Source organism: Mesoplodon bidens (genome assembly GCF_964165515.1).
Source record: "Mesoplodon bidens genome assembly, chromosome: 7".
Lineage (NCBI taxonomy): Eukaryota > Metazoa > Chordata > Mammalia > Artiodactyla > Ziphiidae > Mesoplodon > Mesoplodon bidens.
Genome location: NC_138164.1, coordinates 84,750,218 through 84,777,709, shown reverse-complemented (window position 1 = coordinate 84,777,709; position 27,492 = coordinate 84,750,218). Strand labels below are relative to the sequence as shown.

Below are 27,492 nucleotides of genomic sequence, written 5' to 3'. Positions count from 1 at the left end.
AATCACCGGATGTGAAGATCTAGCTTATTATTTAATTTCTTTGATTCTCATTCAGTTTTCTCATCTCTTAAATGAAGGGATATTCTGATAATTAAATAGGTAATGACTGATCCCACAGTGCCCAGCACAAAGTAAACACTCAATAAATATTTATGATAATAAGGAAAAGGAGTACACTACTACTTCTACAACCACCACATGCCACCAACATGACCTAACGTATTACCTACTCTCTACCAAACTTCTATCATATTAGCAGTCTTGCAAAGACAAGATTTCATGGCATAATGTGAGGATGACTTCTAACAGAGCTTTAAATTCCTTTGCTAAAATCAGTGGAATGCAGAGAATTCAATGGAAATTGAAAAGAAACCTGGATTAAAGGGTCAAAAGAACGTGGTCAGAGCACAAACTCTATCATACCAGCTGTGAAAGCTAGGGGATGAGATGTGGGGTGGTAAGGAGTGGTGATAATGGAGTCATTTATTTTCCCTGATCTGCAAACCAGTTACTCTGTTCTGCCCCCCTGAATGGTCCTTTTGAAGATGCTTTGATAATTGAATATGAAAGTACTTTGTAAGCTAATGATAGATAGCAGCAATAATAAAACTATAGGCATTTCCTTTCGACCTGCCTGGAGAAATGATGATCTTTGAAACCTGGATAACTGCCTGTACGTATTTACCCCTAATGTTTACTGGTCAAATTACCCATGCACAAAACATCTTTCCCACGTCAGGATATGGAAAGCACAAGTGACATCTAAGTACACACATTAGACTTTTGCTTTCCTCTTTCCAATTGTCTAAAAATTGGGTTTTATAATTTTATAACAGTGATGCCTGTACATACACACACACAACATTTAAATTTTCTTTTCCAAAGGTCAAGTTTAAAAAAAATCAAAATCAGTCCTTTCCTTAATTGGAAGTATAAACTCAGGCAAATACCAAGACAGTCATTTTTTCAGTTTAATATGTCATATAATTTTATAAATGCCTTTCCTATTTATTTGTTACCCTCCCCATACGCATCCACTAACTCAAAGAACAAAGAAAACTATTTGTAATATGTAAACTGTAAAGCAGTAGACTGTAGTAATGCTTAAGGTACATTAACAATTGTTTGGAATAACTGACAACCTTATTTTCATTTCATAAAATTAAACAAAAAATAATAAACACAAAAGATAATAAAACATATTATGACACATAATATAGCATTCATTTTTCTAGTTTACTTTTGTTTGACCAAAATAGTAAAGAAAAACATTTTTCCACTATTAAAAATGTTTCTTTAGGATTTAGAATATACATATTTATCAGGAATTCTAAATACAGGTTTACTCTAAAACTAAATTATGACAGTATTACATAGACATTGGTTGCCAATATAATACACAGGATTTTGTCCTTCTGTGAGTCTCTGAAAGGAAGATGCCTATTTAGCAGAAAACACACTAATTATACAGTGGCAAATCTCACTAATCCTATACAGCACCAAGAAGCAAACCTAAACATGTTTTATCAACACATCCAATATTAAACAGGCACATGCAGAGAAAAATATGGAAAACCTGCGGTTGTAAATTTATATATTATAATATTCCAATGAATTTGACCTTATTATGCAAAAATAACTTTGGAAATTTGCTTATATAGACCAGGAACGAATGAGCACAAGAGAAATGATGAAAGCTCATTGTAAATCTGAGCATGTCAACCTGACAAACAGAGGAATCCGACTGGCTAAGGAACATCATTAATTTTTTAAGATCCATTTGAGTACTAATTCCTTTAGCATTCATTCAGATTTCAAGTTTTCCCCCTCATGATTTCCTTTTCTTGTCACTCATTCCTACCAACCTAAATTTAATGTTTAATAGAGTACAATACTCTCTTCTAGAATTCAAAATTTTCCTATTTTAGAGTTCTAAATTATATTCAGACATTTTCTTTGGTAAAAGAGCTAGATTTATTAAATTCTCTCCTAAAATGGTCAGATATTTATACTGTATGATTTTGCTAGTTTTTGTGTCATTCTGATTTGCAATATCCTGCAACATTATTCAATAAGGCCTCCTCTACGACATTCACATTCTATTTTTGTTAACTGATTTTTTTGCAAGGAGCAGAAAAACAGCGAATTCTTACAAGCCTTTTGTTTGTAGAGTTCATTAAATGGAAGCTCATTTTCTCCAGTGAAACGGGGTCAAGGCAATTCAGGTGGGAGAGTTTCTTGTGTCTCAGGGTTGTATTTTAATTAATCCTTTGCCATAGCTACTGTTAACCACAATAGGTAAAGAGATGTTGTTTTGAGATAAAGCTCTTGAAAAGAAGTTTCCTTTCAATACCAGAATTGAAAGAGAGGCAGGTTTAGCTGGTGGAATAAGAGTAGGTCTGTAATACAAAAGATGCTGTATGGCCTTGGTAAACCACTTCATCACTCTGGATGCTAGTCTCTCTTTTACCATCTCATCAATAAGATGTTTGGATTAAATGATCCAAGAGGTCTCTGCTGTGTCTATTGTTCTATTACTCTAGTGGGTCATCATTTATCCATCAATCCTGGTTTTATAACTATTTTTAAAACTAAAATCTCCTGAAACACTAATTTGCAATTAAAATCCTTGTTCCATAACATTATATCAAGGAAGGATTGTGGGAATGGCAATGGTAAATAGAAAAAAAGGGATCATCTGATTTTAAACATTGTCAAATTTGGCATAAGTCATTTTGAAAATATCTTGAACAAATCAGTAAAGTTTTTCTTTCTAAAATTTACAGCTGCTGATATGGGTAATCAAATGCATTTTTTATTTTTTTCCCATATGGGTAATCAAATGCATTTTTTATTTTTTTCCCAAATGACAAATTGGTCGTAAACAAATTTCATATCACCCACCAACCTGCCCATTGATTTGCTCCTCTGGTCAGTGTAATAGGATTTTTTCCTGAAAAACAAAACAAAAACAAAGAGAGAAATCAGCTGAGAAAAGTCACATGAAAATAGTGAAACCAGCAAGTGACAACATTCAATTATACTGAGCATTTCAATACTCTAATTTCCACATGCTAAAGAAAAATATGAAATGAACCAGTATAATAGGAAGAACTGTGAATTTGCATTGTTTCAGAATCTAAGTTACTAATAACAAAGACACTTTCATAAATCAATAGGTCACTTTTGAATATTTGATTTTTAATTCTTTTCTGAAAGTTTGTCTTCTGCTACATAATGCATATTAACCAGATCACTTGCTTGTATGTTATATGAAGTCATCTATTGATCTAAACACATATGTAATGAATATTTATGACTTTGCAAAGAATGTTAAGTTATAACCACTAGAAATTTAGAGAAAAAAAGAGGGTTTTTACTCTCAAAAAGCTACTTTTCAGTTGAGGAGACAAGTGATAGTTATAACAAAGTGTGATAATTCAGTAAAACAGAGAGGGCTATGGAAGTACCTGTGAAGGGATCTCAATTAGTTTTCATAGATGGAGGAGAAAGGAGACGGAAGCTTTCCCAGAGGATGTGTTATCTGTGTTGAATCATGAAGCATGAATGGCAGTAGTCGTCTGAATGGAGTACTTAGGACATGGCATTTTAGACAGAGGTAGCAGCATATGAAATGGTTATGGGAGCAAGACTAAACCTTGTAAGATTCAGGGAACTTTGACTAATTTGGTAATTGCTGGGGTATAAACTGCAAGTTGAGGATAATAATAAAAGAGGTGAGGGGATGGTGAACAAGGCACAGATGATGAGGGGTCTTACCACTGATGCTAAGGTTTTTGGGTGAAAAGTTATAGGAAGATATTGAGTGTTTTAAGTAAGTGTGTAGCATTCTGATTTTAGAGAAACTAAATATTCTAGTGACAGAGGTTAATTCACCTTCTAAAAGATTCTCACTAAATCCACGTCTTGGAGCTCAAGAATCTCATTCAGGGCCTTCTAAAATGCCTCTTTATCCCCACCCACCAAAACCCATTCCAGAGAATCAGAAAACTCCATGGTGTGGTATCTAGAAAGCAGGGCCAAGAGTCAGGACAACTGATATTTAGTCCTGTTATTAACTGCTTAGAAAACTTGAAAAACCTTCTGAGCTACCATATTTTATTGCAATCACCAGTCATAATCCTAGGAAAGAATTTTTAAGTTGTCTGACATACTCTAACACTAAATTCAGATATGGAGTTTCAAGTCTTGCTCTGTCTAGCCTAAACTCACACTTTAAATATCACCCCCCTTCATTTTATCAAACATACACAGGTTTGTGTGCATACATCATTCAATCAACTTGGTGCTTTGTGACCACCTAGAAGGGTGGGATAAGGAGGGTGGGAGGGACACAGACGCCAGAGGGAAGAGATATAGGGATATATGTATATGTATAGCTGATTCACTTTGTTATAAAGCAGAAACTAACATACCATTGTAAAGCAATTATACTCCAAAAAGATGTTAAAAAAGATCCCTATTGTACTATAAACCCATCTTCTCTCTGAATCTCCTCTACAAAGTACTCTCTTGCACTATTTACCCCATATTATATAACAGTTCAATGACTATCTTCTATAGGAGATTGGGTTTCTTGAAGACGGTAGCTTCAGTTCATCTGACTTTGTGTATACTTGGCACATTCTTTGGTAAATAGTAAGCATTCCAATGGCTGATGAATAAATGAATGGGCTTTTGTTTAATTCACAGTTGCATTTATTTCCTTCAGTGCCTGAGGGCACTTTGAATTTAATAAACATTTACTAAATAAGGTATCGCTTTAAAAAACTACAAATGTAGAAATTGGTTTAAAATAATTTTCAGCATCAAAAAAATCTAGGAATGTGATTAAGAGGAGATAAAGATTATGGTTATAATGATCAGTTGTGGATATGGTAAGGAATAATATAAAAGAACAAGGTGGCATTTGGATGAAACATTATTCTTTTTATTGCTGCTTTTTTGAAATATTTCTCTTAAACATTTTCTTTTTTAATTTTGAAATGCTTTGGGAGAAATAAGAACAAGTGAAGGAATAAAGTCATACAAGATGAATACACATATTTTTTAAACTGCTTATACTGTAAGAACAAATAAAATTAAGAGACTCATTTTTCCCAATGAACTAACACCCTAGTTACCAGTCAAATTTAGGATGAACTATGTGTGACAATTAGTGCTGTCAAGTCCTCTTACTTGAGGACCCGTTAGGTTATTGTTTATCTAGAGGACATGCCTGTAATGGGTGTATCTGCTTGGCTATAGAAAAGGGTGAGATTTCTTTTTGTATTTGCAATCTCAGTGAATTGCCTGCGATGCATGTTACATTCTGGTTTAATGTTTATTCAGTGATAAAAGGGTTATCTTTCTCTTCTACGTTTGTAGAGAAGTTTCTTTGGTTGGGGAAGATTTTGTTTTTAATTATATTTCCCCAGCATATACAAGTGTACCTTTAATTCATGCAGTCAATAATAACCTGCAGTTTTCCTTAGTTCTTCTGCATAAATGAGCCTGCAGGACCAAATTATTTCCTACCCACTATCCTCATTCCATAATTTATTAACTGCATATTGTTCATGGACAGAGCTTTCTTTATTTTCCCTTAATTTTTCATTTGAAAGATTCTTCTATTCTACACCTTGCATCAAGACATCATTTATCTACCTACCTACTTACCCATCTATTACAACAACCGCTCAAAATTATAAGTAAATGCTTATCTCCATCACTGTTTCCAATCACCGTTTCACACAGCCAGTGGCCACTTGTGGAGATGTCTGTGTGGCCAAATGAGAAGGACGGACGGTCACATGGGTGCGACCCTGGGTCCCTGCTCCTTGTCAAGCAAAACTACTGCACTGTTATCTATTCTATATATTGGGCTCCCTGTATGTTGTTACATTATTTTATTTTTGAGTGAGCTATGCTTTGCATAAAAAAGTGATCTAAGTTTAATCCCAATTGTGATAAAAGATTGTTCTTAATGTTTTTTAAAAATTTCCCCAAAATTTGCTATGATTAAAATATTTGTGGGAGGAGGAGCTTGAGGAAAGATGGAAGGTTGACCCCACCTTTGAACTCAACCTGAGAAGCTACAGGGTGACTGAATCACCTTAAAATATGTTTGACCAATTTAATGTGAGAGAAGGGTAAGAATGAATAAGAATCACCTTTGAATCAAAAGAAAAGTAATGAATGTGGGAATTGATATTTCTGGAATGTACAAGACACAGGCTAAGTCTTTCCTGATAGAATAAAAACTAGAAAATGTGGACTATTTTAACTCTCTAAAATTTCTTGGTTAGTTTGGAAACATCAAGTCCAATACGCAAGCCATACCTACTTTGGAAAAATAATCAAGAAAAGAAATAGCTAGAAAATTTATGTATATAAAATTCTACACATGCAGAATATCAAGCATAAAATTTAGATAAAATGCAGAAGTTTCATGTTCATACAGTAAGTTACCAGAAAACTTTTGAAGGAAGGGTTATAACTCTAATAATTTTTTCCTGAATAAATTTGCAGCTTTTCTTTCTGAAATGCAATATATAGGTTTCAACACTGAATAAATACATGGAATAGGGCCTCCCTGGTGGCGCAGTGGTTGAGAGTCCGCCTGCCGATGCAGGGGATACGGGTTCGTGCCCCGGTCTGGGAGGATCCCATATGCCGCGGAGCGGCTGGGCCCGTGAGCCATGGCCGCTGGGCCTGCGCATCCGGAGCCTGTGCTCCGCAACGGGAGAGGCCACAAGAGTGAGAGGCCCGCATACCGCAAAAAGAAAAAAAAAAAAAAATACATGGAATAGTCAAGCACGGATATGTTTTTATGCATAAATCTTTAAAAAATCTTGTCTTGAAAAAAGATATGTATTTTTCCTATTTAAGTTCTTTCTTAGTCTTGTATATTTTACTTTTAAGACAATATATATGTTCCTAAATATGATAACAGTTGACATTTGGAAAATGAATTGGTAATCATGAAAACACTTAGCCACTTATTCAATGCTTGAATAACATTCTTTTTTTATGAGCTGACTGCTATCCCAAATTTTAGGTGTACCTTATAAATAAATCAGAAGTTGGTTACTAAGGAGTTAGTTAATGCTACATCTATTATTTAAACTGATCTGTAAATATGTTCTAAAAGAACTCTGAGTTCCAGCATTTCTCAAACTGTTTTCCCAAGAACATCACCATATTAAGATTTTAAAAAATCCATCATCAGATGGAAATTAAGGAAAGACTTCTCTGTGTAACTGTCTGTTGAAATTTATAAAAATTATAAGAATTATTAACATATTAAAAATCTTCAAGACAATATTTCTCTATCAACTGTAACAGAATCACTTGGGATGCTTATTAAAAATACCCAATCTTATCCCTGACCTAATATGCCAGAATCTCTGGATGTAGGTTCTAGGGACCTTCATTTTTACTAAGTTTCCAAGGTGATTCTGATGTATTCTGAAGACTGAGAACCACTTCTCAAAAAATTCCTACAGTAAATAAACTTATTGTTTAAGTTAGAAATTCAGGAACATATTTGGTCACAGGATATTTTTCTTTTACATCCTCTGGAACCAGTGCTCCTTTGACAAACTTTGAGAAAAAGCTGTATATTTTCTAATATTTATATTACTAAATCAAAAGAATCACAATGGCATTTTCCAAAATTTCAGTAATGTGGAAATTGTGAACATTATCTTGAAAAACATATTATAAAGAAGAAATTTGAGCCACATCATCAATAAAAAGAGACAGTAACTGAATACATTTCATGGTTTTCATATTTCTTTCTTTGGATGTATCAGAACTCTTCTTTCAAATGCAATCTTACCAGAAAATAAAAATGAATATTATTTATAAAAGGCAAAATCATCAACTGAAGAAAACACCTTATTCAAAACCTCCGTTGAAATAGAAGGACACTATGGCACACAGATTGGAGACCTAGGGTCTAATTTATACAAAGTGGAGACACAGTCTGGTAAGGGAATTGTTTTTAATGAACTGCTAAGGTAAAGACACAAATAATTAAATTTGATACAGACTTTTAAAAAGAAACAAAGTTATGAGAATATTGATTATTCTTTCAGAGTTCCTCAAAATTTATCTGAAAAAGTCAAGAGTAAGGGAAATGAGAGAAAAAAGGTCAATGTACTCTAACAGACTTTCAGTTTTTAAAACTAATAAAATCCAACTGAGATGGTGGAATGAGCTGTATGAAATGTGTGATACTGTAGATTCTGTTGCCATCGTCTTTGTAAGACTTTTTCCCTATAAACTACAGCAGAATGGACATACTTTGAAAGTATATTGACAAAGAAAGGAAAACCATCTTTGAAATTATGAATGTCAAATATTTGGTGTAAAGCAAACATGTTAACCAACATTTACCTTTTCATTGAATGAAAGTATAATTTCAAATTAATAATGTGTCTTTGCCAGGGACTAAGAATCAAATGATGACAAATTCCCCCTTGGATAGCAAAAAAGGATTCAATCTTTCGGACCCCTGGCAAACAAGTGCTTTGTATAAAATCCAGAGAAGATAAGTGGAAGATATGCTCCTTTTTTTGATGGAATATTTTAACACAATGTACAGTTAACCTGAAGAGAACCTGAATACTGAAATACACTGAAATGGCACGCTTTGTGATAGTCTCTAAGGGTTTCCTCCTTCTAGATCTACAAGGAAATTAGTTTGTGCAAAAATTCAACTATACCTCTGCTCAGAAACAATGGTGAAATCACAGGAATAGGGGCAGGATAAAGGTACGTGAAATCAGGCTTAATTTGGAATTTTTTAGCAATTTCACCCTGATATCAGAAAGTAGGTTATTGTCTTGGGTGTCACACTTCTTTTGCATTTGTTTATATCCTGCAGTCAAAATAGAACTTGATTAAAATAATTTTGTAAGAATGTAAACAAATAAAATAATAGGGATCCACAATCCCACCCATCAGAAGCAACCATGTTTAGCATATTATATTTTCTTCCAATTTTATTTCTATTCATTTTACATTGGTGAAATCTCATTGTATGAATACATGCATATCCTTCACATTTTATTTAAATTTATTTATTATTTCACTACAACCATTAATAAATCCTTGTACCCATGTGTTTTATAAATGAATTATATTGCATTGCAAGGGTATATCTAAATTATTTAAATCCTCCACCATTGAACATAGGAGATATTTCCATTTTTCATAATTATAAATAGTACTTCGGGGAATGTTTTTACATATTTTTCAATTATCTTCTTAAGATAAAAAGTGGTTATGAAAAGTTTTAAGTCTCACAGAAAATAATTTTAAATTCAGTTTCACAATATTTTATGAAATTTGATTCTCACCATAAATCAACAGAGGTGATTATTCACCATATCTGTGCGAGGTTTGAAGAGTACTACTTCTGAAAGTCTTTGATAATTTCATAAGTTAAAATGAAACTCATTGTTTTAATTCTGCATGATTTTGTGTAGCATGCATATATATACAGACCAAACAAGAAGAAAGCAGATAGAGCAAAGGCAAGTATTCTCCCATTATCAGCTTGTAATAAGTCACAGGCATGTATTTCACAAGACTTTTTAGAAGGAGACGTAGTGTCAGCAGGAAAAAATTCCTCAAAACTCAAGACATGAAGAGTTGCACAGTGTATACTTACCTAGTTGTACTCTCAAGTTTGGTTCAGTAGAATGACCTGAATTAAAAACAGTCCTCTGTAGACTTCAAAATATCTAATCATAATACAAATAATATCTCATAGGTCCTTACTTGCTTCTTTCAGGGACCAAGTTTCATAAAAATGTACAAACTTCAGGTTTTTGTAGGTATCTTATTAATAATTTATATAAGGTGCTAAAGAATTCAAAAGACTTTACTCATTTTCTTTTGTTTTTTATTTTGTTATTATTATTATTTTTGCCAAGCTCTTCAAGGTATTATTTACCTATCTTATAAAAATCATCTGTACAGAGAATTTTGAAACTTATACCCAAGCAGGAATGGGAGTCAATTTAGGTATCTAATTCTAATATTGTCACAGTAAGATTCCTCTGTAGTTGCCAACACTTAATCAATTTCTGTTTTGTGGGCAGTGACTGTGGTTGCATCTTCCAAAGCCTGAGGTGTTTCAGATGACTAAAAAGACAGTGATCAACATCCCATATTTCATCTTGAATACTGTAGAGGCTTGTCATGAGACCTGAGGCTATCAGCACTCTTACAGAGTTGGCCTCTTCCACGCTACCAGGTCTGAGAAATTTCTCCATATTTTTGAATTGCACTCCTACTGTTCATTCATATTCATTATCTAGAGGTTCTTTTACTTGGTATCTTGTTACCCTAAACCTTTTTAAACCTTCTTAGCAGTTGATAAAGCATACTGAGCTCCAAATAAGTGTAAGTGTTCATATCTGCAATGTAAGTTAAAACTTTGCACAGAGTAGAAACACTTGAATTTTATTGTGAGAGATCATGAAGGAAAGTGATAGGTTCTGCATATAACACAAAACACACAATATGGGGAAACACATCTATTCAATTTTTGCTTGCCTATAGGAAGGACTGAAAAATCTTTGAACTGAGAAGGCCTTTTATTACCATTTATCCTTTGGCATTGAGGACAGAGCTAAGAAACCATCTGGTTGCATTCCACCTGAGGAATGATTCTTGCTAACTGCTATACAGAGAAAGAACACTGTATTTGTATACATAAGGATGCTACACACTTACATTTCCTGACTTTCACAAAAATAAGAGTTCCATCTACCTATATTAAATAAGAAGTGAAATTGATCTTGGGAATTATAAGTTAAAATTTGAAAACAACTATTTTTCCCCTCCCTATAGTCAAGTCCAGCTAGAAATGATATAGCTGGGAACCAGAACACTTACCACATTAAGCAAGCAAATTAGAAGGAAAGATAAATGTCCAAGATAAGCTAAACTTTGGAAGAAAAAGCATTTCTTCTGTAGAAAGAATTACATTTATTGCTCTCAAGTTTTGCAAAAAACAGGCTCATCTGAATATACATTGAGATAGAATGAAATAGAATCTGAAAGTACCTGAAGGGCATCCTGATATTCAGCCTCTCTGCATACTTGCACAGCGTGTCCCATGGAATATGAATTTTAATAAACATGATATCAGGGTTTGCAACAGCTGGCTGCAAAGGACAGCAGAACAGACAGCACTTAGAATCAGAGTTGATAATATCATGCCACAATTTGATCTGAGAGGGAAGGACATTTTCCCCTTGTCTACACATGAATCATTACCACCCATTTAAAAGGAATTTATATGAATAAAATTTCTTAATACAGAAATACCTTAATCAAAATGTAATAATGTCATTGAATGCAAGAAATAATCATCCATGTGAGTTAGTGCATTTTCTTCCTTTGATCATTATCAAGATCCAGAATCCCTAATCAGAACAATCATGAGCCAATTAGGAATCTGAAGTTATTCTTGTTTGACACCTTCTCATGATCCTCTCATTCCTGCTCTGGGGTGGCGGGGTGGGGGGCAGTGGTGGTAGTGGTAAAAACAACACTGACAGTTGCTACCAGTTATTCATTCACTTATTCTTCTAGCACATTTTATTGAGTAATTACTCCTGTAATTAAAGTGAGGTCCTGTGAAAATCCTGGGGATAAACAGAGTATAAATCCTACAAGTCCATAGCCTTACAGAGCTGTCAAATTTGCATGCTTACTCGAACCTTAACAGGTTAGTATACTGTTTCCTGCAAGAGATCATAAGACTTTGTGTCTTCGATCTAGACAAGAGGTTTTTAAGCAAAATCAAGTGTGCATCAGAATTATCTAAGGAGCTTTCAACAAAATTGAGTACTCTGGTCTAATTCTTAAGAACTCCCAGAATTGGATTCCATTGCTCTGAATATTTTTCTCATACCACTAACAGAGAATCAGATGCCTTTCTGAACCAGATAATCATCTGGAACCTAGAATGAAATTATGGAACCTAGAATGAAAAGCCATTTGTCCAGGAACAAAGGTACACATGTGTACATTTTTTTTAGAAAAAATAGGAAAAAAATGGGACATGATGCTTTTTTTTAAGAAAAATGGGAATCTTTTGGCAGTAACTGAAGAGTGGGAGCTCAAGAATGAATGGATTTCCCTTAAAAGCAAAACAAAACCCCTTTTGGATGAATAACATCCAGTATTATTCTTGGGAAAACTTGGAGGAGCGAGGGAGAGGAACACACACAAGAGAATCTGGACTTTCCACCAAGAAAACTAGGTGGAGACTGTGAGCCAAGTTATATCTCTTTCACAAGTAAACAATTTTCATGACTGACTCCTCCACAGACTGTATGTTCAGTGAAGGCAGGAGTGTGGTCTGCTTAACTCACCTGATCTCCAACATCTTCATGGAATCTGTCAAAATTACTTGCTGAATTAAGAAATAATTATAAATACATGAGCAAAATAACTACCAGCATTATAATAGCAAGCAGGTATAAACTGCTCTGGGAACAGATGACAATCAATCACTTGATTGATTCTGTTTGTATGGAGATTTTGAGAAATCACAAGGAAATTAAATTAATAAAAACCTATTACAAAACTTGAGTTTGTAAGATTTTTTCAATAAATACTTCCTAACTGAATTAATCACTAGTGATATGGATGTTCTGGGTTAAAATTCGCAGAGGAAACACAATTAAAGGAGTCAGTAGAAACTGAGATCAGAATTCCACTTGCCCAATTCTGTAACACTAGGCAGTGTGTGAATAAATCCTAACCTCATAAAGAGGTAAGGCAGTGTATGGTTGTTATTTTATACATAGTAAAAGAGTTTTAATAAATATAAATGGATTAGTTTTGCTAGGGCCACCTTGAGTTATATTTCAGTACTTCCTATGGATGTTCCTCAGATAACTAATCACAAGACATGTCCCGTGGGAACAAAAAAGTAGGGGTGGTTTCCAATATCATATAAAAATATGGGTGACCACTCTATTCCATTTATAAAGCTTATTAGCAAATTATCCAGGTATTTAGGCAAATAAATCATCAAAGCTTTTGACCTTGTCAATCCACTGATTGGTAAAGTAGTTAAATCCAATCAGTAGTAATTTAGGGGTCCCTCAAATCCTTAATTTAATTTTTTTCTCTCAGTAAGGGAACAGTTGGCTAAATCACCAAATTGTAAAACTATGTACCTGAGTAAAAAATATGAGTTGGATCTAAATACACTGCAATTTAATATATCCATAATACATTGTTAAACAACAGAATTGAATAGCAGAATAGTAAGTATATCATGACTAATTTTATGTAAAAAATTTATATGTGTTTGTATATACATAGAAAATATATTGAGGGACACTGAACAGTATAATTCAAGATATTATTAGCAAGGCTACCAAAGGAGAAAAGGGTATGATTTGAGAGATGGTAGATGTGCACTTTGACTTTTTATTTTGTACTTTGTTATACTTCTGATTTTTTACATTTTTTTTCTTTCTGTAATATGATAAATACATTAAAAAAAACCCTAGAATGTTTAAAATAGCATGTGTGGTTATTTTTGGATAATAAGAGTGAGGGTTCTGTGTTATTTCCTTTCTATTTTTCATTTTTTTCCTAGTGAGCATTGTTAATTTTATTGTTTCACTTGAAAAAAATAGCTTTCCTTAAAGAACACTAAAAAAAGCATTTGAAGAAAGGAAAGTTATGAGGGATAAAGAAGGGCTTTACATAATGATAAGAGGGTCATGTGTGGGTTAACATGGTATATGGGAAATCTCTGTACCTTCCTCTCAATTTTAGTATGATACTTAAACTGCTCTAAAAAATAAAGTCTTCTTTAAAAGCATATAACAAACAGGATTAAGAAGAAACAGTTCAAACTGAAGATGAAACAAACTGATGGAAAGATATACCATACCCTTGGATTGGAAGAATCAATATTGTCAAAATGATTATACAACCCAAGGCAATCTACAGATTCGATGCAATCCCTATTAAATTACCAATGGCATTTTTCACAGAACTAGAACAAAATCTTAAAATTTGCTTGGAGATACAAAAGACCCCGAATAGGCAAAGCAATCTTGAGAAAGAAAAATGGAGCTGGAGGAATCAGGCTCTTCGATGTAAGACTATACTACAAAGCTAGAATCAACAAAACAGTATGATACTGGCACAAAGACAGAAATATAGATCAACAGAACAGAATAGAAAGCCCAGAAATAAACCCACGCACCTATGGTCAATTAATCTATGACAAAGGGGGCAAGACTGTACAATGGAGGAAAGACAGTCTCTCCAATAAATAGTGCTGGGAAAACTGGACAGCTACATGTAAAATATGAAATTAGAAAATTCTTTAACACCGTACACAAAAATAAACTCAAAATGGATTAAAAACCTAAATGTAAGGCTGGACACTATAAAACTCTTAGAAGAAAACAGGCAGAACACCCTTTGACATAAATTGCAGCAATATCTTTTTTTGATCTGTTTCTTAGAGTAATGGAAATAAAAACAAAAATAATCAAATGGGACCTAAGTAAACTCAAAAGCTTTTGCAGAGTAAAGGAACCTATAAATAAAACGAAAAGACAACCCACAGAATGGGAGAAAATATTTGCAAACAATGTTACTGACAAGGGATTAGTTTCCAAAATTTACAAACTGGGCCTCCCTGGTGGCGCAGTGGTTGAGAGTCCGCCTGCCGATGCAGGGGATACGGGTTCGTGCCCCGGTCTGGGAGGATCCCATATGCCGCGGAGCGGCTGGGCCCGTGAGCCATGGCCGCTGGGCCTGCGCATCCGGAGCCTGTGCTCCGCAACGGGAGAGGCCACAACAGTGAGAGGCCCACATACCGCAAAAAGAAAAAAAAAAAAAAAAAAAAAAAAAATTTACAAACAGCTTGTGCAGCTCAATATCCAAAAAACGAACACCCCAAGCAAAAAATCGGCAGAAGACCTAAATAGACATTTCTACAGAGAAGATATACAGATGGCCAAGAGGCATATGAAAAGATGCTCATCTTTGCTAAATATTAGAGGAACACAAATCAAAACTACGAGATATCACCTCCCACCGGTCAGAATGGCCATCATCAAAAAATCTACAAATAATATAAATGTTGGATAGGGTGTGGTGAAATGGGAACCCTCCAACACTGTTGGTGGGAATGCAAATAGGTAGAGTCAGTATGGAGAACAGTATGGAGGTTCCTTAAAACAATAAAAATAGAGTTACCATATGATTCAGCAATCCCACTCCTGGACATATATCCAGAGAAAAACATGGTTCAAACGATACATGCACAAAAGAATAGGTACATGTATACGTTTAACTGAATCACTTAATCACTTTGCTGTACACCTGAAACTATCAATAACATTGTTAATCAACTGTACTCCAATACAAAATAAGAATTTAAAAACAAAAAATATTAAAACCTAGACATTAACAGTTTGGCAAACTCTTTTCTTTCTACATTTTGTTTTTCTTTTCATAGAGCTTTGTACTTTATATAGAATCATTCCTTCTTTAATTTTTAAAATTGTAAAAATAGTTATGCCCTTTGAAAAATATTTAAATTTATGGAAACATGTAGAGTAAAAAAGGAATATATTTTAAAATAGTACTATACATATGCATTTCTTTTACATTTGGGAGATAACTGCTATACATTTTAAAAAGCCACGTGTTATATACTTTTATACTAAAACATAAACGATCATATCTCTTCCAGCATATAATACCACATAGCTAATACTATTAAAGAACATACCTCCTTTTCTAACATCAAGCCTTCTGCTCTGAGGTTCTTTTCAAATGTGTTTCTTTTGTCATACTGTATATTTGACTTTCTATAAACCAGGATGTAATCAATCCGCTTTTTGCCATCTTTGAATAGAAGTCCACTGGATGCTATGTAATTCATGTCATTCTGCAAATAAAGCAAGGGTTGTTAATAGCATGGGTTAGATAAGCACACACATTTTGCTTTCAGTCACTTCCGTTTGAATATTGGCAATCCAAAATAAAAGTGTGTTTTTTACCTTCCAATTGTGAGATAAGAAAAGATCATTTTAAACGTTTGCAATCTACAGTAGGAGACAAGCTAGCGAGTGACGTTCTAGGATTTGAAATTAGGCAGTCTGACACCAGAACATGGATTCTCTGTTATCATCAAAATGCATATGTTTTATTCAATAAGACCCTGTAAAAATAATTGCCAACATACATTGAATATTTGCTCAAAATCAGGCCTAGACATAAATGTTTTACATATTTTAATATTCAAACTTTCATTTTGAAGATAAAGACAACAAGGTTTAAACATCATAAGCATTGAGAACCAAAATTAACATAATTTCCTACATGAAATAATACTCAGATAAGACATTATTTTCCTAAACCTATGTTCAACAATACCAAACCAAACAATTCCTGGGCTGCTTGTTCCAAGAAATACTTGCTCCCAGAATATAAGACTGTGATCCAACTAAAACAGCCTACTTATTAAGACTAATTGCATGCTTATTAAGACTTCTTTAAGGTCCTCCCCTTGCTCTGTCCACCTACCCCAGTTGTTTTTCCCATACTCCGACCAATTTGCAACCAACTTCCTCCCTTGCAAGATTTACCTTAAAATCCCCCAGTCTAGGTACTAGAACCCTCTGAAAACTCTTTCCTAACTTCATCTTTTTAAAACACTACTAAGACTACACAGATGGTACCCTTACTTGCTATAACTTTAATAAAATTAGTTTTTATGATCAACTGATTTTCATGACTGTCTTTTTCGGGGGCTGGCACTTTGCCAGGAAACGGTTCCACATGACTTGAATTCAAGTTTGACTCCCAGTCCTTGTTCTTAACTATTATATATATTACCCTTCTTTCTCCACATTTTCCATCAAACTATTTAAATATCTGTACCAACTCTCTATTCCATTTTTCCCCATACAGGCATTCTTGAGATTCTAAAACGTCTTAACATTTGGAGAGCTATCTGATAATTTCAGACAACGCCATCTCCAACTTCTTTGGAGGAGCCTACTTGGGACATACATGCAGCTTGAGGTAAAAAAGTGAGGATCAGAGTAAGCTGGTGGCCAAGGAGTCATCCAGGTGAAGCAACAAAAAAGATATCTGAGTGACTGTCATCCTATAGGGACAGGTTAGGCTGCTCAGGAGCTGTCCTTTTAGAAAGAATAGGTTCATGTGTGTGAATTCGGGGGTATTAGAGACTCCCACGTTCAAGGACAAGAAGGTTTGCATAGCCTTTTCTTCAATGAATGAAAAGATTTTGAGATTCCCAGGATTATTTTATTGGATACTATAAAGTGACTAACAACTCCAGCAGGGTCATCAAGGCCTTGTAGTTGCATAATAATGATGATAATAATAGCTATCACTAACTGATCACTTACTATGGTGCCAGGCAGTGTGCCAAGTGCTTTATTCTCATAATTCTTTAAGGTAGATATTGATATGAGTACCAGAAGCCAAAGAGGTTAAGTGACATCCCAGATGTCATGGAAACGGCAATAGTGAAACTAGAACTCTCACCTGTTTGATGGTGGTCTTGACAACAATATTGCAAAAGACAAGGAAGTATATATAAGTGCACATTACTAGGTCTGGGGCTTGAGCAGTAATAGAAGGTTAACTGGCCAAAAGGCCACTTACAGGTCCTATAGGATGGAGACACTGAGGATTTATGGCCAGAGAAGACACAACTAACTTCAGACTTTAGAGTGCTTTTGCCTCCACCACTCCAGAGGTTTCTTTGGCCAGCATCACCAATGACATACTCATTGATGTATCCCATTAATCAATTTTCTATCCTCTTCTTTACCTTTCAGTAGTTGAATCACTCACTCCACCTTGAAATACATTTTTTTCCTTTGCACTCCCAAGACATCTCATTTATTTGGATTTTTTCCTACTTAAATGGTTCCTTATTCTCAGCTTTTATTTCTTTCTTCCTCTGATTTGTTAAAGGACCAGTCATTGATTCTCTTGCCTTCTTTATCTGCATTCCCTTCCTTGTGATTTCATTCAGTCTCATGGTTTTAAATAACAATTTATATGCTGACTACATAATTAATATTCATAGGCTTGTGTATCCAACTGCCTTCCTGATTTCTTCACTTGGATGTCTAATGGACATCTCAGAGTTGACTGTCCAAAATGGAATTCCTTATTTTATCCAAGTATATGTTTCCCAAAACCCTCTTTATTCTGATTGGTTGCAAATCTATCCTTTAAATTGCTCAGATCAAAAATCTCGAGTCATCTTTATTTCCTCTCTTTTCACCCATCTAATATTCAGATCATCAGAAAATTCTTCAAAATATATATAGAATCTGACCACTTTCTAACACCTTCATTACTACTCTTTTCTAAGATATATCACATATTGACTACATTATTATAATAGTCTGACTCATCTCTTAGCTTCTATCTTTGCTCCTCTAAAGTCTGTTCTCAACATGACAGTTAAGACACTTGAGTGATCCTCCGCATTTTAAACATTATATAGCTTCTCTCTTCAAGACCCTCCAGCTGCTTTCCATGATATTCCATTCTTGATCCTACTTTTCCTAATCTATTTTCCTTAGCAACTGTTAAATTCCAACATGTGATATAACACTAAATAATTAATTTATTAATTATCTTTTGTTTACTGTCTACCTTATCCTATTGGAATATAAATTTTACAAAGGTGATAAATTTTTACTATTTTGTTCACAGAGTATTTCAAACATCTAACCCAGGGCCAGACACATAGTAAGCATTAATAGATATTTATGGGAAGAAGGAGGGAAGGAAAGAAGTGAAAGGAGAGAAGGGAATAATCCATAGTTATGTGTATCCAGGTAGGAATAACCTCAAAAGTTCAAGGCCATTAAAATATCATGTGATGATTTCTCATCCGCTCCCCTCCAGCATTAACACAAATCAAATTATAATCAAATAAGATGAATGATCACAAAATTGTAGCAGAACTGCAATAGCCATGGCTTTCCCTTTGTTTTACACTATGACCCACTGCCTCCAGGCATCTCCATGGTAACGTAAACAAAGATTGAGCTAAAATAAGATTATAGAAAATTTTTCCTCTGCATTTTCTTTTTCTTAAAGTGTTCCACCCTCTTAATACCAGTCCAGTATTAAGTATCACCTGAATCTTAAATTAATAATAACATATTTAATCCCAGGTGAAGGTAAAATCCTTCAATGAGAAGACCTAGAAATCACATGACTGGTTGGTAGGAAAACTATGAGAAGATAAGATAGTTTTAAAATATTTTATGTGCTTTCCCTATTTTAAGAGTAGCATGGACTGAAAGTAGAACCCTGATAGGTATTGTTATCTGTTACTCTAAGATTAAGCAAAATAAATGTTAAACTCTCCCAGAGAAGCAACTGCCTAACTATTTAAAAAACAAAAACCAAAAAACCTACATCTTTTTATGATAAGTGACCTTCGGTATTACTCACAGGTTTTGTCTCTGTGTAAACATGTTCACAAATTCTATTAACTAGCATTCTAATTTACTATTTAATTATTTTATCATTCTAAATTATGAATAATGAGTTTTACCAGTTTATCAGGAAAAAAGAAAAGTAGTTTTCAAAATGGTAATAAAGAAGCATGGCAAGATTTGGGAATCTCTTCTGAATTACGTATAAAGAACATAATATAGGTTCTACATAATTTTAAGGTTAAGAATATTACATTTTATTTTAATACATATTTGGCAACCATTAACCAAGATGTTGATTAACCCACGTTCAAATCTGTTGCCTAAAAGCAGAGTTGATGGGAAATTTATGTTCTAGACAGCAAAAGAACCACCTCTTTTTTTGATATAATAACGGTTGTTCAAACATGAAATCAAGACTCATCTGGAACAGTGAAATGTTTTCCAGTTACAATGTGGAATGCATTCCATTTTACACCAGGTTTTTCATGTTTATTGTTCCCAGAAGACAGAATAAAACTAGCTTTTCTCAGAGAAACTGGGATGCAGATCATCCATCAGGTACCTAATCTTTCAACAGCTTTGAAAACCACTTAATTATTTAAGGCATTGTAAACCATGAAGCGCAGAGACTTTCAGAAAAGCTTGTCTTCCTAAAGAATATCTTGAGAATACCCAAGTTAAGGCTCAGGTTTGCAAAGATTTTAGACCATTTGCAAAACTGCAATAGAAGTCTGCCTATTTGCATGAGAATGCCTTTTAGGGTATTCAAATAAAATTATGGCAGTACCTGCTTGTTTGTGAGATGCATATTTTTTCTAGCATTTATTCTTCTCAATCTAACAAGAACACCTAATGAACACCTAATGTGTGCGAGGTGCTGTGCTAAACTCCAGGGATAAAAATAAGTAGACACTGAATATTTTCAGAGATTTTAGCATACATATGGAGTGATAGGCCTGCAAATGTTTAGCTACACTGCTATCTTACATGTGCAGTAATAGAGATCTGAGTTACAGAGTTGAAGAATGTCAGGGTATAGCCAGAGGAAACATGATTAATGGGTATCAGAAGCCATCAAGGGTCATATTATCTAGGTGAATTTACCACAGTCCTTCCTCAGGCCACTGCAAAATTAGATCTTGTCACTAATCTGCAAGTGATTGCTGATTCTCTGTTAACCATATCTTTGAGGTAGTAAAACACAGTATGACACAGTTAAGGTACTGAGCTCTGGATCAGACAGAGTTGGGTTTTAATTAACTGTGGTCTTAGACATGTAATTTAACTTCATTGCTCAGCCTCAATTCCTGTAGCTTTGAAGTGAAGATAATATTATCAACATTGTAAGATTGTTATTATGACTAAATGAGATAATGCATACAGAGCATTCTCACTGTAATCTGACTCACTTTACAAGACTTAAGAAAAAGTTAGCTATTATCACAAGAAAACAAGGTAAAAAATGTATGCAATGCATTAATTCCTGTTGGAAGTTTTCTTGTTTTCTAATGACCCAAATGACACCTTTCACATTTTGGAATGTTACCTTTCTCAGGACAAAGACAGATAGAAACATAGAAAAATAAGCCAAAGGATGTTAGTGTGAATATGGAATTAGAGCAAAGAAAAGCAGATATGCTTAATATATACTTATGAAACATGATTTATTACAAAATAAAAAGTGCAACAAACAGAAGCATAACTATTATAAGACAAACACCTTTATAACTGCTACCTAAGTCATGAAACACCAGATGCCCCCCTTTTATGCTTTCTCTCAATCATGATGCCCTCTGCACACCTCTCCCCCAAGGTAATCATAATCCTGTCATTTATGGTACTATTTTCCCACTTTTCTTCCGTTTTATCACCAAAGGATATATCCTTCAACATTATATTTGAGTTCTGTCCTTTTCAAACTTTATGTAAATGCAAATATATAATGAGTAATCTATTGTGTCTGGCTTCTTTCATGTAATACTATGGGTGTGAAATCCATCCCTGATTTTCATATATTTGTAGTTTATTTTTTCACTGTTCTAATATATTACCCTATGAATACAACAAAACTTATTTATGCTTTCTACTAATGATGGATATTTGGGCTGTTTCTAGTCTTAATTATTACAAATAAAGCTAAAATAGGTATTCATGTGTATATCTTGTAATACAACTGTCCATACATTTCTATCAAGTATGTACCTAAGGAAAAACTGCTGATTCACAGGGAATGCTTGTTTTCAACTTTAGTAGATAATGCCAAACTACTTTCTAAACCAATTTAAATCTCTACCAGTAGTATTTAAATCACCCCTGCTTTATAACTTTTTCCCAGTCTTTTAGAAATAATAATTATTACTATTTTTTTAGACATCCTGGTCTATTCTTAAAAATTGGACTTATTTTCCATAATATGTGGAAATGAGAAGAAAACACTCTTCTCAGTATGCAAGAATCCCAGGTGCTACTAGTATCTACTCCTACCCACAACACTATGTTTATCCAAATTTCGGTGTTTGGAATGCAACAAATTATTGCCATGCTCATTTACCGGGTATTTCTGGTTTTGTTTGGATTTTGAGAGAGAGGCACAGATACGGAAGGGCAGAGGAAGCAGGGCATGACTCAGGCCCACTCAAAAGACTGCGCCTGTTGAGAAGGGTAGCAGATGCTTAGTGGCCACTGCAACCCCAAATTAAGGATAGACCATGGGCCAGGTTAGCCCAAGTCTCCTCTGTAATTTCGGTGCCATTAGGCTGGTTTCAGTTAATAAGGCCAAGTGTCTGTTCCAGGCTTGTGTTTCTTAATCCGAGCCTACAAATCTTCAAATAATGAAAATCTTTTTCATTAGTTTCCAGTGGTGGTGTTTGCTTTTGTGTTTCTGTATCCTTTTTTGGCAGTCTCTAATGGAAAACTTGGGAGAGGGCAGTCCAGACACTGTGATTCTGAGGCCATGTTTTACTCAGAAGTTCTAGCTTTACACTCCTTAATTAGAGAAACAGCCAAGCAGCCTTTATATGTAACTGTAATTTATTTCATAGTAAAACCATTCCTCATAATAACTCTTGTAATTGGCCTTACCTGTTACAGAGGGAAAAAAAAGGTTTTTTAATATTTTTTCCTTCAGACAAATGAGAAGCAGTTTTGTCAAGAAAAATCACATATTTACAACAACAAAAAACATCCCTATTAAAAAAAACAAATTAACAGAAAGCACATCTTACACTATGGTTCAAAAGAAATTCCACACATAGGTGTAAATTTAGTAAGTGCTACTGGATTAATTAAAATTCTGGCTCTTCTATCAGAGAAAGTTTAATTTTAAACTTTGGTACTTATAGAAGAAAAATGTTTTAATTTTCTGAGTTTCCTGGAGGTTAAAAAATATATTAATACATATATATATATTTTTAATGCACCAACCTTAACTTAAAATGTGCCAGAAATGTTATTACTATTCAAACGTTTTTTTTTTTTTTTTTTTCCCTAAAACACAAAGCTGATGGCATCCATGAAATTTGACTTACCAAAGCCATTGGGTCCAATGATGGCGGTGAACCTCTGAAATGGTTCGATAATCTGCCGACCCTTGTACGACTTAAAGTTCTCGATCTCAATCAGCTTCAGGAAACCCATGACATTGGCAGCGCCGGCAGCTGTTAGAAAGGCCGCGCCATATGCCCGCGAACTAGGATAGCCCGCGCGGGAAACACCGCAGTGCAGGCCGGGAAGACGGCAAACCTTGCGAGAATCTATTCAAACGTTTCTATGCAAATCTTCTCTAATTATGAGTCTGAGGAATCTCAAAAAATCTGACCTCAGTGTTACACAGTGTGGTTTCACTGCTGGTGAAAACCTAGCCAGGTTTGTCTTACCGCCTCCTTAACAGAAAGTCAGCCCCACCTCTAGTCCACGCAGCCATCAGAAACATACAAACCTCTATTTCGGTAACTCTGGATTACTCTAATCAGATGGCAGAGTCTCTAACTGATTGCATTCCAACTCCTATTATTTACAGTCTGGCAGACATTTAAGAAAATAACAACTAATTAACATTTAAAGAAATAATAATACTAATATAAGCTAAGCAGAAAACAAGTACTCCTCTACATACTCTGCATATATTAACACATTTCATACTCACAGAAACTGAGAGATAACTACTGTTTTTCCCATATCACAGATGTTAAAATTGAGGCAGACTTTAAAATGGTTGGAAAGGTCTTTTCATTCTCTATATTCTCAACTATTGCTGAGATAGGAAACCAAGGGCACTGGAAAGCGTCATACATTTTATATCACTGTCATAATTACCACCACTGATGTTGTCAATTATGGAAATAGAGAATTTTTAATAATTTTAATTAAAGAACTAAAAGAATAATTCATTTGCTGAATTAGCTTTCTAACCTTGTACTATTAGGATTTGAGATACTATATCTAATGATAGATTGACTTAATAGTCATAACGATAGCTAACATTTATTAAAGCTTTTCTATAAGCCAAGAATTTAGTGAAGCAATTATATATACCAACTAAGTTAATCCTTATAAGAACCCAATATGTCAGTTTTATCACTAGCCCAGTTACGTGTATAAGGCAACAGTGCCCAAGGTCAGTGAGTCAGTCAGCTGTAGTGTGGATTAGAATCCAGGCAGGCTGAGATGAAGCTCCGACTCTTAAGCACTGCATTTTTTTTAACATCTTTATTGGAGTATAATTGCTTTACAATGGTGTGTTAGTTTCTGCTTTATAACAAAGTGAATTAGTTATGCATATACATATGTTCCCATATCTCTTCCCTCTTGTGTCTCACTCCCTCCCACCCTCCCTATCCCACCCCTCTAGGTGGTCACACAGCACTGAGCTGATCTCCCTGTGTTATGTGGCTGCTTCCCACTAGCTATCTACCTTACGTCTGGTAGTGTATGTATGTCCATGCCACTCTCACTTTGTCACAGCTTACCCTTCCCCCTCCCCATATCCTCAAGTCCATTCTCTAGTAGGTCTGTGTCTTTATTCCCGTCTTGCCCCAGGTTCTTCATGACCTTTTTTTTTTTTTCTTAGATTCCATATATATATATATATGTTAGCACATGTTATTTGCTTTTCTCTTTCTGACTTACTTCACTCTGTATGACAGACTCTAGGTCCATCCACCTCACTACAAATAACTCAATTTCACTTCTTTTTATGGCTGAGTAATATTCCATTGTATATATGTGCCACATCTTCTTTAACCATTCATTTGTTGATGGACACTTAGGTTGCTTCCATGTCCTGGCTATTGTAAATAGAGCTGCATTTTATAATCCCTCTCTGCTCAGGGAGATGCTATTCCTATTTTCATTTTACTTTCTTCATCCCGACTCTTGTTCTGTATTGCATGTGTATATCTCATAATCATGGCATGCTACTGATTCAAAATCATTATTAACCATGGAATTCAATCAATTTATAACTAATAAGGTATTGATTTCATTAACCCCCAGAGATAGCTTGTGATATCTTGGCAGCTGGGTCTCCATAATCTGATCAGCTTAGTATTTAGCAAGCTGTGCCACACTGACTTTGAAAAAAATGTTTTAAGATTCACAAGACAGTACATCACTCAAAGAACCCAAAGGGTGCCTTGTCACCCAACCACAGAAGGCTCCCTCTGAGGCCTGGCAGATAACAGTATACATGGAGCTCGGGGCATGGAAGAGAGAGATGTTGCTGATTGATTGTTCTTTCAGAGGCAGAGCTAGGGCAACAAGGTGAGCTGAAAGCAGGATTCAGAAATCAGTCATAAGCTTCTTCTCTGGTGGCAGTCTAAGAGCCACTTGTCTCATTTGGGATTCCCATGGGGAGTCTCTTCATCTCCCTTTCACTTGAGACTTAGTGGATGCACAAGCTGTGTGGCTCTGTGTAACCCCCAGATTAAGGAATGAGGTTTGGGAGAAGCAGTCAGTGCCTCCTCTTTCTCACTGCTCATGCTTCTTGGGAAAATAGGGAAGGAAACAACCCACTGCCTTCTACCCTGACCTAGAGGGAGATGCACATGGATTCAGCAGCCTTGCCTGCCCACAGCATATGTAATTGGTGGGACAAAGCTGTTTGCTCCAAATGGTAGCTTCAATAACAAAGCACCCTAAAAATTCTGGACCTTACTCTAATCTGGACCTAGATCTAATTTTTGAATCTCACTCTCCCAGGGAGAGGACTTCTAGAGGAAGAGAGTCACTTGGGGAAAAGATAGGACTAAAGCTTCCTGTTTTTCTTATTTCTTGATAACTTCACAGGGTTCAGAGTTTCATGGTTTTTAAATCATACCAATTTTTTCAGCTTTAGAAGTGACTGAGTTGCCAAGTGAAAGAAGCCAGTTTGAAAGGCAACATATTGTATGATTCCAACTATATGACATTCTGGAAAAGGCAAAACTATGAGGACAGTAAAAAGATCAGGGATTGCCATGGGTTAGGAGGATTTTTAGGGCAGTGAAACTACTCTGAATGATACTATAATGATGGATACATATCATCATAAATTTGTGTTAACTCAGAGATTGTACAACAGCAAGAGTGAACACTAATGTAAACTACAGACTTTGGGTGATTATGATGTGTTAATGTGGGTTCATTGATTGTAACAAATGTACACTCTGGTGGGGATGTTGATAATAGGCGAGGCTGTGTGTGAGTGGGGGCAGAGAGTATACGGGAAATCTCTGACTTTTTGCTCCATTTTTCTGTGAACCTAAAACTGCTTTTAAAAAGAAAGTCTTTTTGAAAGTTTTTTTTTAAAACACCAAGTTAAATGTCATATACCTCACAAGCTACTCTACACCGAGTTAAATGTCATATACCTTACAAGCTACTCTATGTCTCTTATTGCCATTTTCCTAGCAATATTAAATTTACATCTTGGGGAAAAAAGAGACATCTTCAAGTAAAAAAGTAAAAACTGAAGGACTTTGTTTCTTTTCATTTTGATGCATGATCCTTTTTCTCTAATAAGACAATGTATTTGTTCAAGAAATATTTACTTTACAATGTTTATATATATGTATATTTATTTATTTATCTACTATGTGCTAAGGATGCTTATAGACTCTGAGAATATAGCAATGAACAAGGCAAAATGAGGTATATCCTCCTGTAAGGAAGATACAGTAAAGAAATAAATACATGATATAATCCAGATAGTGCCAAGTACTATGCAAAAATAAGTTTGGTGTTTTGGAGGAGCATCAGTAAAGGCCACTTTAATGGACAGAAATAAAGATGTAGGGTTTTCAGTTAGGGCAATAAGATTCAAGTTACAGAGAGCAGTCAAATTTATTTTTCTATAAAAGGAATAGTTCAATAGTTCACATAATTTTTGTGAAGGGATGATTAAGTAATAAGGCAATGTGCATAAGTAGGATGATCTCTTGTTCATTTTAACACCCCATCCTTACACATAGGATACAATAAATATGTTAAATGAGATAATGCATAAATGACAGGAGTAAAAATTACGTAAAATATTGTAAACTTATTATTACTACTACTATTACAATTATGTGATGTTATTATTTACTCTACTCAATATTATTACTATTATTCTACTCAATATTATTAAGTAGAAATATAGAGGAGAGGGAGAAAGTTCTGAAGAGGGGGCCCTTTGTGTAGCCAGGGAAGTAAATAAGTACAAAAGAAAAGTGATTTTTGAAAATATCGCTTCTTACACTAAAGAGATTCATGAGATTAGGCCCTTATATTTTTGTCAAGCCAAATACTTGGAATTGTGTTGATAGAGCATCTTGCTGACTAAATTTTTATTGAATTAATTCAGTGAATGCTTATGAATTATACAAAATTAATTTACGCAAAACTTCAAATCTTTTTTGGTCAGTCAGAAAAGGATATTGTTGATTATATTTCCCTGGCCTGCTGACAAGCACCTGCTGGTGTATTTCAGTTTCAATTTGGTCCATTAATGGTATACCAA

General features: G+C 34.6%; 1 protein-coding gene across 1 annotated transcript in view; it reads right to left on the bottom strand.

Annotated features, from left to right (window-relative positions):
• The window catches only part of ANO3 (anoctamin 3), a gene marked incomplete at both ends in the record, with an annotated part of 391,580 nt that overhangs the window by 95,563 nt on the left and 268,525 nt on the right, over positions 1-27,492 (bottom strand). The window contains 3 exon segments of the mRNA XM_081240506.1: positions 2,909-2,953; positions 11,086-11,186; positions 15,803-15,961. Coding sequence (XP_081096632.1) covers positions 2,909-2,953; positions 11,086-11,186; positions 15,803-15,961 — 305 coding nt within the window.